At 38.8% G+C, this 16,412-nt stretch overlaps 1 protein-coding gene across 22 annotated transcripts in view; it reads right to left on the bottom strand.

Annotated features, from left to right (window-relative positions):
- BNC2 (basonuclin 2) overlaps nt 1–16,412 on the bottom strand; it is a 437,823-nt gene that overhangs the window by 252,061 nt on the left and 169,350 nt on the right. For 17 of the 22 annotated variants that reach the window (XM_019816005.3, XM_019816000.3, XM_019815999.3 and 14 more), the window contains one exon: nt 5,707–5,790. The exons of the other annotated variants lie outside the window; for them this stretch is intronic. In XM_019816005.3, the coding sequence (XP_019671564.1) occupies nt 5,707–5,790 (84 nt within the window). The remainder of the gene's footprint in view (nt 1–5,706; nt 5,791–16,412) is intronic. 22 annotated transcript variants of the gene reach the window in all.

Consider the following 16,412-nt stretch of genomic DNA (forward strand, 5'->3'; position numbering starts at 1 on the left):
AGGAGTGTTGTTTAAACTTAACACCTTCATCGTGATCATCATCTTGTTTTTGAGAGAGAACATGTTGACAGTTTATCATTATCTGTATTTTCAATGATAATTTTCTTCTATCCTAATCCACACATACTTCTAGTTGAAACATATAACATATTGGCAACTTGTGGAAAGCAGTTTTACCCCTTTACCTTTTTTAAACTTTACAGAAAGGTATAATATAATGGATATACAAAAAGTTACACACATTTCATGTATATGTTTTTGATGAGTTTGGTTTACCTATTTGTCTTGGGCTTAGTAGGATTTATTCATTTCAGGGGCTGTTGGCTTTTTGTTTTTCTTCTTGTTAAGTTTTGCTGTTTTGTTATTTTTTCAAAGAACATACTGAGAAACAGACTTCAGACTTTTCTTATTTTGATTCTAATAATGAGCAAAGCCATTTACTTCTTTTCTTAACAAAAACCAAAATTCTTGTTCAATACTGAAATTCAGAAATAGTAATTATCTTATATTCATCATTTTAAGTTCACAAAAAATATAAATTCACATAATCACAGGTAGGTAAGAGTAGCTAACAGGGTAGCAGAAACAGTAAACATACTAGCACTGATACGGTAAGAGTCCAATACTACAGCTCTAATTTGGAAAACATTTCCATCAACTAGAGAACATGTGGCAGACATTTTATGGATTATTTTTTAAATGTTAAAAAAAAACACAAAAAAACGCTGATCTTATTCAGGGAATAAGGGACCTTTTTCTTTGCCAAAAAGTGTAATAGGAAAACTGAAAGGCCACCTGTGTCAGCCCACCCTATAGTATGAACATAAGCTATAAGAGTATTTTGGAAAATATCTTTAAACTGAGATGAGAAAAAAAATCAATATCAATACAGATTCCAAGCAGATGCAAAAGGCTTCTGTGCATGTTAGTGATTATGTGTGTGGCCTGCACAGCCTAATTTCAGATGCCTCCCAAACTCAGTATACTTTCTCTTTTATAAACTCTTTGGGATTAAAACTAGGACCTCATCCATATCAACTTTGACAAGACACAAATACAGCATAAGCTAATCAAGCCAAACAAGTTTAATTTCCCCCCTCATAGATGGCTCTTTTAATCTTAAATGCCTACTGAATTTTATAGACATGCTACACTTAATATTTTGACAGTTGTTTATTAAAATTACTTTCCTAGGAAGTTCTATGAAACCAACAGTGTAGTTTGTATCAGAACTGAGGCGATCAGAGAGAAGTCAAGATGATGGCATACTTGCAGCAAGCAGACAACAATAGGAAACTCTTAGCACTCCCAGAGTTGCATCAAATTTTCCATGGACCGAAACTAAAATGAAATAGTTCAATTACTAAGAGGTAGATAAGTAAAATAAACAACTAATTTCATACAGTGAAGTTGGGAGAGAGTCATATGGACCTCATTCTGTTGTCTCCAAACACTGTATCGGAGAGGAAAAAGGAGCTGAATAAACTTTAAACTCTCATGTAGGGATGTATTGCTTGTGTGTCCCTGGCAGATGTGGAAAGGAGATGAAATGGGCAAGGGAGAATCAAATATCCCATCGCTGCAGGTTTGCTGAGGGAAAGAGCACTGCAAAGATCTCACATCTGGCAATCATTTGTCAATAGCTGGAAAGAGAACGGCAGGAAACTTTCTGGCTCTTGGAGAAGATGAAAAGACAAAAACCATGTGTCACACACACACACACACACACACACACACACACACACACACACACATTCTGCAATGGTACAATGACTACTACACTTATTCTCCACCCCTCTTCTCCCCCCCTAAATTTAATGATCTTCAGATATACTCTACTCCGTGGTCAAAAACATGCAGTCACTTGACTTGTTAAAGCTGCAGTGTATGTACATTTTTCAAATAAACCCCAGGGCTGATGTTAGAAAATCAAAATCAGTCAAGCATAGACCGCCTGGTACTTTGGGCAGGAATCCTTGTGGTTTAGTCAATAAACAGAATCTGAATGAAAGACACCACAGTAACTAGACAGTAACGTTTTGAACAGTTCTTAACCTGAAGGGGGGTTGGGGAAGGCGGGTGCACTAGTGACCATGGACATAAGGTCCACTTAGATGGCTCGCTCTACCTGCAACATGACTGTGTTTAGTACAAGGTCATCTGCTGTTTCTAACACACACACACACACACACACACACACACACACACACACAGAGAGAGAGAATGAACTTGTATTTGAGGAATGTTGTGAATGAATTTGCTTGTTGTTGTTTTTTAAATAATTATACCTGTTTAATAGGGTGGGAAGGGGAAACCTCAGATTCTGTATAGTGCATATTGGTCATAATAATATAGAAAATTTGCTGGCTTCATTATGAGTTCATAAAAATGACCAGTTTTGCCCTAGCAGGTTTATTATGCAATAAAAAGTTTTCAAGACAACCCACACAAAATTAATTAACTTCTCCAAAATCATAGGAATTTAAATCTGGTCATGGTGATCGATAGACTTCAATAAGCAGCTTTCAGTTCACCCTTACGCTGCATTTAACTAGCAGCAGCCAGCCGCCAGGCTCATCCCTGTGATTCCATAAGTGAATGCTGCAGGTTGTTTAATAACCTGGCAAATTCACAGTAGCTTGTCAAATTATTACAGGAACAGTGTCATCACTAAACAAGCCTGATCACGGTTAATTACAATGCAGACTAGAGAGCAGCCACAATTGTTCATTAATTACAGGAAGCACCTCATTTAAATTTTATGGAAATTTACACTTGCACCCCGGTATGTCTGGGAAAAAAAAAAGTGATCCTTCACGCATTCACAGAAGAAAGGAGTCTGTGGTTTATGAAACATCACAGTAAATTGTGTCTAATCTGGTACTGAAATATTGGTTCATTATTTACCCTAATTTTCTAAGCACTTTAGTGGTGAAAAATATCAAGTCAATCCCACATCTTGAATTCCCAACCAAGAAAGAAACTGTTGGGTTAGCTGTAACAACTTAATGCAGGATGAAGCACAGTTAGACACAAAAAGTAACTTTTCTCTGATTGAAAATACAATATTTAATAGCAATTAAGGGAAGTCTAAACTAGAATAACCACTTCCTAGAAAATAACTACATCAGAGCACAATTTTTTGCTAATATCAGTTAACCTCCAAAGCTAAACAAAGTACACAGTTTCATACCCACTTCAAAAACCACTGAGGAAAATCAACAAAATTAGACAGCGAATCTAAGTCTTGATTTCCAGCTACTTTTCAAAGTTAAGCATATTAACACAAAAAGCCAGCAGATACCCTCGCAAAAGTCAAGTCAATCACAGACTTCCAGGATAAAAGTTACTCAAAACCAAAGATGCGTTCATGAAAGAGTGTCAGGGATCTTGGGATTAGTAAGCAATAAAGTTGCTAAGCCATCTGAAATTTTAGGGATAGCAAAAAAGAGTAAAAAGGAAAAAGGTAAGAGCAGAAAGGAACTCCACCAGTCATGAGAAATTATGTCAGTTAAAATACAAAAGTAAATCAGATATGGGTGCACTGTATGTCTAAATGAAAATCCTTCATAGGAAAGGATATAAATAAACCATTGCTCCTAAATCGAGGTGTACAAGAGGCTGTTCTCAGAATCAAGAGGCCAAACAGCAAATCCTCTAGTGGATATAATGCCTGGCCTTGGGGGACAGCCTGAGATCCAAGTAGGAAAAATAGATGCCTCTGGCATGTATTATAGTGAGTTCCCTGGAGTGCAGAATTAGACGAAAAACTAAGAAATGGCTTGTTCCTGGGGCAGGGGGGAGGAAGACCAGAATACATGCCATGGCAAGAATGAAAGGACTCTAAGCGAAAAACTACTCCCAAAATTGTTAGCCGGTGAAGAACATTATTAAGTGTCAGGTTTTTTATGACTGACATAATATGGATATGTACCAGATATTATTAAAATGTATGGAAGCCATATTTAGAAAAGAAGAGGAAAAAAGAGAAGGAAATGGTTCAAATGGGTCCCAGTTAATCCACCAATTCACCGTACTTGACTATCTTCGAATAGAATCAACCTTTCCACTCAGTCTGCCAAAATAGTGTTGCAAAAGGAGGAGCCCAATAAAATGAGACTCATTTCTTTGCCCAGGGGCTTGGTCTTCTTTGCAAGGACCGTGCTGAATTGTCAACTCTACAAATGTTTAACTACCTACAACCAGGGTTTCACTTAAACCAGTAAATATACATTTTCTCTCTTGGTATGTTAAAATAATATGCTCCATTGGTCTCTTTCAGTTTTATTTGACGCAGTCACATCTGCAAAACCCATTGCTTTTTGCTCCATAACTCAAGGTTCACAAACAGATTATCCAACAACCACCCATGACAGACCATTCCAGGTGACGTGTTTGAAGAACATCACTCGTCCTACCCAAGGAGGTCAAGGATCAGACCACTCTCCATGAAAAGCCTTCCATCACTCTGCATTTGTGTGTCACACACAAGCTGTTAGCTTTCCAAAACTGGGAAATACATGATCATGTCTCATATGTGTCACACCTGCTTTTCTGTTGTACCATAGCCATACAACACCCGGGCAGTACCAGCTTGTGGCACAGCAGAGCTCAGGTGGTCTTCCCTAGGCCAAGAGCAGGTGTGCAGGAGACGGTATACTCTTCAGTACCATAAAAACTGAAACCTCCTCCTACCACCACTTCTACCTTCACTCCAACTGTGAAGAAGTCAATTTTTAAAACTATTCTCCTGTCTCATATGGGGTGTCTAAATAGTAAAAATGTTTTAAGACCAAGCTTACCATGCTCATCCCATCAGTCTGAAAATTTAGAAAGTGATGCCAAATAGAGTCCCTAAAAAATATTATGTGTTTGCTCATGCTAGGGGATGCCATCCATGTTACAACTTCAGCCAGTATCTTTGCATTACTGGCACACACATCCCTTAAATCCTAATAGGCACATAAAAACAGAGCTAGGTCTTCAGCCACGATGTCCTATTTACATTCTTAATCTGATATACACCAAACTACTTCTAATCTCCCAAAACCACATAACATGAACTGAATTCCAAGTAAGTATTGTGTCACAGGACATAGCTCCTAATACATGAAAAGGGAAGATACTTATCATTAAATCATATTTTTCTATACAGTGCCCAGCTGAATGGCTTCTATTCTCCTGACCTGAGGGATAATAATGCAGGAAGCATGACTTGCTCACCATGTGTCTCCAGTGCCAAGCACAGTGCTGAGCACATGATACTTTTAAAAGATAAAAGCTAATATTTACTGAGTGCCCATTATGTGCCAGGCCCTTTGCTAACTACTAGGTAGAAGTTAGAACACTTACTCCTTATAATCACTTTGGGTGGTGAATCTCCGTTTTATAGATGGGAAAACTAAAGCTTAGTTTGATAAAGTAACTTGACAAAGGCCTCACTGTAACTTTGTCAACTGAGGCAGAAACCATGCTCTTATCCACTGCAGTATGTATCATTTCTTGAATGAGTAAATTAATTATCTCCAGTTACAGACAATTTATCCTGAAAAGGACCTCTCATTGCACACATGCTACCTTGGCTCCTCTTTTACACCTGTCTCAACAGTTGTCCATCTCCTGATGGCTCTGCTATACTTGTATGGCCTTCAGGGACCACTGTGTCTGTCACACCACCCCCAACTAATAAAGCAATAAGACTCCAACCTGGACTTCCAGCCTCTGGTCTGGCTCCTCCAGGTTTGGGCAAAAGTCTGCACCCAGCACTCTGCCAGCACATGCCACTGGAACCTGGGGGAACATGGCCAAGTTAGATGCTGGATGTGGAGGCTGCTGAGAACTGCACAGAAACACATTAGATCCAGAAAGAAGCAGGGACATCCCAACTGCAGGTATGAAACAGGCCATCATGACTCCATTGGTTTTTGACACTCAGTATGTCAAGTATATTGTAAATACCATGTAATCAAGTTTATGAACTACCAGAAGGTAAATTCCAAGAATAAAAGATATACAAAATTTTTATTTCCCCTTGTATCCACAGCATGTAGCACAAAGTAGGCATTATATAAATATCTCTGGATGAAAGCAGAGAAGGTTAAAGTAAAGAGAGAAAGAAATGTAGAATCTCTTCTTGATACTGGTGACACTTTTCCCCTCTGTCATTTAATTTGCTTAAGTGAGAGTGAAAAACATTGCATTCTATAATGAATAATATTCCTTTTCACCATTTACCTGATCAAATTTATTTTTCCTATTCATGGAGTAGGTTAGCACAGACAGATTCTGTTTATCAATACTTATTATTTATTTATTATCTCTAAATTTTATTGAAGAGGCTTATTTTATGTCTGTTTCCATAATAAAAATGATAAGAAAACAACTATAATTTAGAACATTTCTCTATATCTAAAATTCTACACTGAAAGCCACTTAAGATTCCCTTTCAGAACTAAATTAGCTAATTAGTTGATCTCATCCCAAAATGTCACCTACTGTCACCTACTTACTTCATTTTAGATTTTTTCTGAGATAAAGACAAAAGGATTTAGATTCCACCTAAACCTGCTTTCTGCTTTTTAAAAAACTTCTCTGAATCACTACTCAGTATTTCCAAACATATACTATCTTTATGAATCATACAACTATGTAGTTCAGAATCTTGGTCCATCAATCAGCTTCACCCTGTCTTCTTTCCCCATCAGAGCCCACCTCTGCTGTTTTGTTCTGTGCTTTAACTCCACTTAGGATTATCTGTGCCAGTCAATTTTCTTTGCTCAGAGATAAGTTTTCAGCCAAGTATGCTGCCTTAGAAGGTATTTCCCTCTTTCTTTTGACCCACAAATCAGTTCACTTCTCTAAATCTAAACAACTTTCAATAAAGTCCACTTTGCAAGTTCCTCACTGAATATTAGTAATATTAAAAAAGAGCACTGAGCCGATTCTTCATTTTTAGGACCAACTCTCCAATTTCTTTCAAGTCCTGCATTCTCTCTTCTTGCCTATGTCCCTATGGTGACATGGGCAGATTATCATCTTTCTTTGAAATTAACTGTTCTTTACCCACAAACTTCACACTGGAGCCCAAAAGGAGAAGGAAGAGAGTCACATTTACTGAGCACTTGCGGTCATGCTACCCTGTGGGCACCTTACATGCAGATTAACCTGTTTTTTTCTTTGCTACTGTCTTACAGGATATGAGCATCTCCATTTGAGAATTCAAAACACAACACAACACAACAAAACAAAACCAAGGCTTCAGTATAGGTAACTAGCTCGACAAGACTGAGAACAGGGGCGCCTGGGTGAATCAGTCGGTTGAGCACCCCACTCTAGATTTCAGCTCAGGTTATGATCCCATGGTTTATGGGTTCGAACTCCACACTGCGCTCTGCACTGAAAGTAGGATTCTCTCTCTCTTCCAGCCTCTCTCTCAAAATAAATAAATTGTTAAAAACTTAAAAAAAAAGCATGAGGCCTCTTAAAAAAATAAAAAGACAGAACATATTTCAAAGAAGTTAATGAAAAACATGCAATAGTTGCATTTAGTGGCTTGCATTCTAGAGGCATTTGCTGATGTTTCATATGAAAGAAATTACAAAAAAGACAAAGGAAGTGGAGAAGGTGTGTTATCAAGACCTACTACTTGCTTTGTGGTCTAGGACAACATAAGCAATGTGAAAGGAATTTAGCCTCTAACTTGAGGAATGAGAAAGAAATGGGGCATGGAGAAGAGCAGAGACACTGTGCATGTGTGTTGTGGCACATGCAGGCTGATGCTGATGCCACCCCTCAGCTGACATATGGAGGGGCACTAATGAGTTCTGCAACAGTAATTCTCCCTATGGGGCAATAGAAGAACTGGGGAAAAAATTCATCTTAGAATATTCCACAGGAAAAGAAAACCCAACACACAGCTTCCTATAAAACCTCAATATATATGATGACTTAACTGATTAAAGCAGATTCCATGAGCCAGAATATATATATTGCAAATTAAGTGTAAATAATACTTTATTTTATGTACACAAAACAAATTCCCACTTACCTTACTAGTATTTGACTGTATCACCAATACTAAGTTTCTAGTTCCTTTTTACCACCCTCTGCCCCACAGAATACATTTTATAAACACTCTTGAGAGGAAAGGAGAAAGTTAAACAACTACAATTACACTCAATTACAACGTCAGACACTTAGAAATACACAGTTTCTGAGAGAGAACAAAAAGGTCTGTGAATAAGTTAGAAGAAAACAGAGCCAGGCTACTAGAGTGTTTCAACAATCCAAATCACGAAAAGAACTACACTAGGGACGTGACTTAGCACTCAAAAACTTAGAATCCTAGAGTTTCTGAGCAGAAAAAAAAGCCATCAGGATCCATTAAAATGGACTCCCATATTTTAAAGATGAGGAAATTGAGATTTAAAACAAAGCTGCAGCTTTACTAATGGGTTCACCATTTAATAATACTCTCCCTCCCCCTTCATTACATTTAGTGGCATTATCAGGTAAAGAAAAAAATTTTAAGTGGAAAACAAGCTATATCTGTTTCTTAATTCATCAAAATATACCAAGGAAAAACCAAAAAATATAAAAGTTGGTAACCTAATTAGTTATAACTCTGCACACCTAGACAATTAGGCCTTTTGATTTACAACCCTCAGTAGTGAGACAGCTAGCTATAAGAGATCAAAAACATGACTGACAGATACAGCAGACATAAATTGTCTGGCTCCTTATTATCACTCCAGTTTAAATTAAGATAATAAAATATGGTGTGTACCTAACCATATAAAATTTAAATTGATTTGGAGAACTCCAAATCTGCTTTCTTTCATGCTGGTGTTCTCTATAAGGATTTTCACAAATGTTTCACAGTGATTTTTATCTCTGAAAAATGGTAAGACTAAGGGGACATCATATTTTTTATGCTTTTTTGCATTTTAGTATCTTTTGCTATTAAATAAAAACATTTATGTTAAAAACAATAAAAAATATTAAACTCATCGGCTAATATTTCTGAACAGTATGCCACAGGTTTAATTATGAGAATGGTAATTGTCTGGTACTCATCTAAATTTCATTGTGCTAGAGCTGTAACAGGAAGTAAGAGGCCTTGAAAGGGACCCTCTAAAATCCCCTGGGTAAGCTGAAGCTGAGTGCATATCTACTCTCCAGGACATACCTCAAAGGAATCATGGTGTGTGAGAGAGCTATTTACAACTTACTTTGTGTATAATCAGCAGAAACAAAAGATATGACAACAAGCATAAAGGCCTCCCTCTCTTTCCTCCTTTCTCCCCTCTCAGGGGAATTCAGCAAGGGAGGGCCAGTGGGCATTCACTTCAGTGTCAAAAGGGCTTCCAGAAAACACATTTTCTGTGGGGCAGGGAGGAAATATGGCAGGCTTCCTACACACACACACACACACACACACACATACACACACGCTCACACACACACACACACACACACACACACACACACACACACACTAGTTCTTTGTTTAGTGAGATCACACGTAAAAATTGTTAGGGGCCAGACTTCTGAAAAGAAGACTGAAAAAGCCCCACAAGAGGAGTTACTACTCAAAGCAACTGAAACTGAATGAGGCAGAAGGTGTGTGTACCGAATGGAAGAAACAAAGGGACACAGAAATGATAACTTGAGAAACAAAACATGTTACCAAGAAAAGGGATTACACAGTTTGGGATGCTTCTTGCAGAGTCAGAGCCCATTTGAAATTTAATTTCATTTTTAAACATGAAACATTCAGGTAGTCATTTGCCTGATAGGCACTATAAAAATCAGAGCCTAAATAAACAAACTAACTTCCATGTCAGCTCAAGACTCTTCAGTTAAGCTGGCCACAAGCCTGGATCAGTTCTGAAGTGTGTGTGTTTTGGTGACTTCAGTCTAGCAGTTGCAGGGATGAGGGAAACTATTTGAACCCATGAAAAACTTGGAAAAGAGCGGACACACAAAATTTGTTTTAAAAAACACAGAGAAGGAGAGAGAAAAACCAAAAAGAGTCCCATCAGAAGACTGAGGGACATGGCTGGGTACAAGCTCTGTCACATTCCAAGCCAGAGAGAAGCACGGATAGAATCAGCCTAATTTCAGTGGCTAGACAATGCCAAGCAGCAAGAGGAAAAATTACTCAGATAACACAAAGAATTCAGGAAGACCATTAAGGGAAACAGATTTGGCAATAAGCTAGTCAGGAGCTCTTGTGAGAAAGAGCAGAGAAAGAAATAAATTAATTACCCAACACTGTAAAGATAAAGATGTACACTAAACACTACATTTGCTACAAACAAATGAACACAAAAAATAAAAAAGAGGAAGATGCACTAAGTTGCTGGATGTGCAGATAACTTACATCCCAATTTTTCAGGCTACCATTTAACTAAAAAGACAACAATCTGGGCCTAACCTTTCTCAGCTGTGGAACCCCAGCCTAAGATTCAGAAGGGAGAAGTATAGAAAACCTAAAGCTCAAGAATGAAAATACTGCTTAACAATCAGAAAGGAACTGGTGAGTCGAAACAGTATTGATCCAGTCTCCAATACAGAATGGCCAGAAATATGCTAGTTCTTACAGAGGCCTTAGATGAGGCAGGGTTGTATCAATAGGAACACGGTAAGAATGAGAGACGTATTACAGAACTGAGCAGGACAGAGGACAGTCCCCTCTAGAGTCATCTCAGAATAACGAACTACAGGATCAAGCGGCAGAGAGCAGAGAAGGGTCAAGGAAGTGATTCTGCTACTCAACAGGTTGACAGACACAGATGATTACTGCGGGGGGGGGGCGCACATCCTCTCAGGAGCAAGGTACCGTTTAACTGGGGTTCACTCTCCCTCTGCCTTGGGAGCTGGCCCTCTTGGGTGAGCCAGGGCCCTAGGCTCTGTGATAGGAGCACCCCTGCAGGCACAATTACAGGAGATTTCACAGCCACAAACAACAATACCTTGGTTTTATACTGTAAATGTGGGATAGGATGTAAAAATCTTTCTTTGCCGGTGACACCCTGGGGAGCCTGATGGACCATGAATAATGTTGAAATTACATAGAATCTTTCTTCCAGAGCCCTCAAAGGGCTTTACACATAGTATTTATTTATTCCCCTCTCAGACAAATAAGAGAGGAGAAAATTTCTATCGTACTCTTTTTAAACAAGAAAACTGAGGTCCATCACTACAGTCCTCCCCCACATTTGACAAATTGAGTGAAACTGAAATTAAAACAAAGTTCTCTCAACTACCACGCTAGTATTTCACTAGAAAAGCCTCCTACCATATGAGAGTTGGCTTATTTATCCAATTCTTGATTTACAGGGGTTTTAGCACTGAAGAAGAAAATGTGAATGAAGTTATTTGTAAATGTGCCATGCAGGCTTTACACTTAAAGTACAGAATCAGATTATTTTTCAACTGGTTTACAATCACTCTTGTAAATTGAGTATTTTGGAAATTTAACACTTCAGACTATTGCTTATGGGCATATACACCACATTGCCAAGTCTGACAAGTGACATTAAGTGAAATTTCAAGTATGCTTATATATGCCCTGGTTAAGTTTCCTTCTGTACTCAGGGCTCATCTCCAACTATCCTAAAGACAGGTAATATGAAAATAACATTGGCTTGGGAGTTAGAATTCTGCTTTAACCTCAGAGGCAGTAATTGTAAAGCTGATCAGTAAAGTACCAATCCAGAGCCTTGTTTCCTGCATCCGTAAAATGGGAATAATTGTTTTTACTGTGTAAGGTTGGCTAGGTTGAAGGAGATGACACAGATAAAGCATGCAGTAGGGACACAGTACTAGTAAATGATAAGGGCCCACACACCCACCCCCAGCACACACTCTCATGAGAGCTGAGAAGTTTGAGACCAAGAGAGGGATTTGGGGAAGATGAAGTAAACCTCAAGTATCAAAGGAATAATATAAGCAATTAGGGAAACTAAAAAATAATATCTATTCAATTAGTCTCAATTAAGGGCCAGGTCAATCAACTTTCAGAAGGCTTCCTAGAATGCTGTGTTGAGAAAGTCTATAAAGATCTGTCAAAACTGTAAGAGATTGGGCATTAAATTCTTCACTGGAGGAAGGAGCAGGAAGCGACACATCTCACACTCCTGCCCCAACCAAGCCCTTCACAATGAAAACATAAGGCAAATTTCTGGGTACTCTTTCATGCTAGCGGCCTAAGAATTAAATATACAGAGCTTCCAGGAAACATAGGTGAATACAATCTGAAGAATCTCTACCCTTTTGGTGGGGGGGGGGGGGGGGGGAGGAACTGAACAAAACAGCAAACGGATAGAAAAACCAACAGTCTAGGCAAGTGGTTCAAGGTATATTCCTCATCCAAGGCACATTATTAGCATCAACTGGGAACGTGTCTGAAATGCCTTTGGGACTGAAGACCTGAGACCCACTGTGACAAAACCCAGGGTGCTGCCCAGCCATTTGTTTATGCAAGCCTGCCAGCCAGGTGATGCTGAGGAGCATTAACATCGGAGAATCACTAGCCTAAATAAACAAGAAAATAAATAATAACTGGGAAGGCAGTTTAGATGATAACTTAGTTTTAGAAAATATATGCCTCTTGGGGCACCTGGGTGGCCCAGTCAGTTAAGTGTCCAACTTTGGCTCAGGTCATGATCTCGTGGTTCAGGAGTTTGAGCCCCACATCGGGCTCTGTGCTGTCTCTCAGTGTGGAGCCTGCTTGGGATCCTCTGTCTCCCCTTCTCTGCCCCTCCCCCACGCGCTCACGCTCACTCTCTCAAAAATAAACATGAAGAACAAAATTGTTTTAATAAATGTTTAGAAAAAAAGAAAACATACGCCTCTTTTAAAAAGTAAGGAAGAGGAGAGAAGGAAGAAGAAGAAAGCATCAGGGCATAAGTTCCAGGGTGTCCCAAAATCTTACTCTAAAGGGGGCTCTTAAGTAAGAAAGCCAAAATGAGCTAGCCATTGGAGCAGTGGTCTGTCCGACTCCACAGATGCTGCAAACATCAGAAGAGGATGATTTGGGGATAAACATTAACTTTAGCATTTAAACTGAAAGCACTTTAAAATGATCCAGGTAACCTTGAACTCAGCCACTGGGTTTGTTCTACTCACTCAGTTTCCCTCCCTGGTTTTCCACAGTGATCAAGAATGAGGATAAATGTAACTACGTAACTATCTCTAATGAGGGGAAAGAGGCTATTTTGCCTAATGATCAGGAAGCCACTGAATTTTTTAAGTGGAGGGCATTATTATTTTTTTTTTTTAGAAAGGAGTTTACTTTTGAAGAAAATAGGTGTATTTTACTTGATCTTACTTCATTAGAGGCACAAAATGGTACAAATCAAAAGGGCTTCTTTTCTCCCTAAGTTTAACAATATTAAAGAAAAAAAGTGTATGTGAGAAAGCAGAAAAAGGAGTCTGAGGGAGGAAATAAGATACAAGACTGTGTTATGTGCCAGACAGTGAGAAAACAAATATTACCCCCCAAAAAAACTCAATGTCTTAAGTTACCCAGTAAATCATCTCCATTAAACCTATATGGTTAAAAAAATTTTTTTTTAGTAGCCATACATGGCTTAAGAGGTAAAATACAAAGCACTTAAACTAGATTTAATGCACAGTGGTTGTCTAGAGATACAGATTTCTCTGGACTATCCCCTTGCCCCGTTTGACAGGAGTCAGACTCACTATGAAGAGTGAGGCTGAAGGAGGCCACAAATTGTATCAACAGACCAGAGGAATTCCGACTACTGTAAACAGGAGAGCCAGGGGAGCCTTTACCAGGCTGCCAAAGTGCATAATGCAGCATGCCAAAGATCAATGAATCAACGTGGTTTTCTTTGCATGCAAAGTTTGAACACAGGTAATGATAAGAAAGGAACGGGAAGGGAGATTGAGTCTTGGTGTTCCATACAGTAAAAACTTTCCCAATTCAAACATAAGTCATACTGTGTATTGCACAATACCCCTCCAAGCCTGCTGAGGACCTCAGCCCAAAAAGAGAAAATGCCCAAAAATGTACAAAGTTGATTTCTACAGAGTGTCCACCCTCCCACTAACCACAGCCCCTACACCCCATCCCAAGTCCACTGATCCTAACTGGGGTGAGATCTAGGGGAGATGAAATGCGGTGCTATACTCGGCACCAGACAGCTAAAAAGTGAATATAAATCCCTCCTATCAGGGGCATTGCTTTGTTACTGGGGGGGGGGGGGGGGGGGGGTCTCAGCAAGTGGTGAGAAGAGAAAGTAAAAGAGAGTTTCTTAGATTTTCCTTGGGGAATCTTACAAAGTAATTTTTCAAATATTTTTTACTGCTAAAATCTAGTGGCTTTAGAGGCTAAAAGAAGCAGCTTAGTAGACAACAGAGTGCTTTATAAATGATAAAACACATAATTTTCTTTTCTGTTTGTTTTTGGTGTTAGTAGCCTCACACAAAGAGCTACTTATGTCACCAAGTTACCTAATGATAAGTAATGCTATAACACACCATTTTCTCTTTACAGGCTTCCCTTTTGGTGATGTGATGCTTTTCCCAGGTTTCATGGGCCACTTGAATGAGAAATGCTCCCAAATCCCTCCCCATTCCTTACCTCTCATGTGAATTTTAGTCCTGCACTTTCAAGCTCCCACTAGAAATTTCCAAGTGTCCCATTAACACCTGGAGCCAAACAAGCAAAGCAAACAGGTTCTTTGCAATCCTGTCTCTACAGCTGTCTACTACAGCTCTCCCCTAACTTCTGTCTTTGGTAATGTTATCATCATAATCCTATCAACAGAGACTCAGAACCACAGATCATGATTAAAAGCCTTATTTCCCAAATCCAGTAAATGGGCTTACTGAAAGCCTATCCATTCTTCCTTTTCAAGCTCTTCAGCTGCCTCCCCCCACCACACACACACAGATCTCTCTCCTTCCTGATCATTTCTAACAAGTACATGCTAAGACCTTTGCCATAACACTTAAAGTGATAATACCACCTTTATCATTTCACACTCATCAACCAGTGCCATGTATCACCACTCCAACTGTCAAACATATTCTCCTAGATGATGTTTAGATTTCCCCACAAATTACCAATTAAAGTTTCTTCGGGGCCCTCTGCAACCTAGCTCTTTCTACCCTGCCTTTCCAGCTTTATCTTTTCTTCCTCCTTCATAGCAAATACTTAATAGAAAGTCTAATTAGACTACTGGATGTCTCTTGCATACTGATTTGGACTTTCCTAATGTGACATAGTTTTCATGCTGCTCTTTTTAGAATACCTTGTCTTGCATTATACTTTTGAAATCTTCCTATTTTCCAATGCCACTCCTTCTAGGAAGTTTTCTGATACCCCCAGGCAGGAGAGACCTCCTCCCCCAGTGTTCTACCATCCTTTAGGGATCTCAGCACTACACAACTTTGGACTGTAAATATATGTTTTTCTTTCCTTAAGGGCAGGAACAAACTTATTTCTCTTTGTATTCCCCCATAGCGCCTACCACATTGCTTAACACACACAGCAGATAGTCAACAAATACATGCAAAATAAATAATAAATAAATCTCTTAAAATTCATAGTGGCACCAGTAAGCCAATGCTACAAATACAGTGATTTTAACTGTACTTTTATTCCACCAGATCTTCAACAAACACCCTTAAGGCAGTTAAGGGCCAATAATTCCTATTTTATAGAAATTCAAGATGCAAGGAGGTTACTATTTATGCACAGAGCATTCTTCTGAGTATAATTTGGCCTGTAAAGATTCAGTAACTAATGCAATGTCACCCTGTTGATTTGTGGCATGTTTCCATGGAAATAATAACTTCTCTTGCTGGACTCTCCTTCCAGCTTACTTGAGGATACCTCTAAAACCTGACTCCATCAAAGCAATCTTCTAGAGATGAGAAAATGTACAACACTTTCTCTACAATATAAATGTAAGAGATGTTTCTCTGCCCCGTAAGTTGTCAACATATCCTGAAATCTAACGTAAGAATGATAAAAATAAATACTGGCATATAAAGCCTCTTAGTTTAAAATTTACTAGGCTTTGAAGTAGAAGCAGTTATGAAAACCTCCTTTAATAAGATCTTTAAAACATGTATTGATTGCCATATACCTGGAAAGAAAGTACTCAACCCATTACACTGCCCTGAGATAGGAACACATTTCTAAGATATTATGAGAGAAGCATATAGCCAACCAGAGATAAATTTCCATCACCCATCAGTGTCTCCTCTGTTTCAGGCCAAGAGTAGACAACTACAGCCTGTGGGCCAACTGCTACCCTGTGATCTACTTTTGTAAGTAAAGTTTTATTGAAATATAGTTACACCTATGCCTTTATACAGCCTATATGACTGTGGCTACAAAGACAGAATTGAATAGTTGATAGAAAAACCAC

Source organism: Felis catus, chromosome D4, assembly GCF_018350175.1.
Source record: "Felis catus isolate Fca126 chromosome D4, F.catus_Fca126_mat1.0, whole genome shotgun sequence".
NCBI lineage: Eukaryota > Metazoa > Chordata > Mammalia > Carnivora > Felidae > Felis > Felis catus.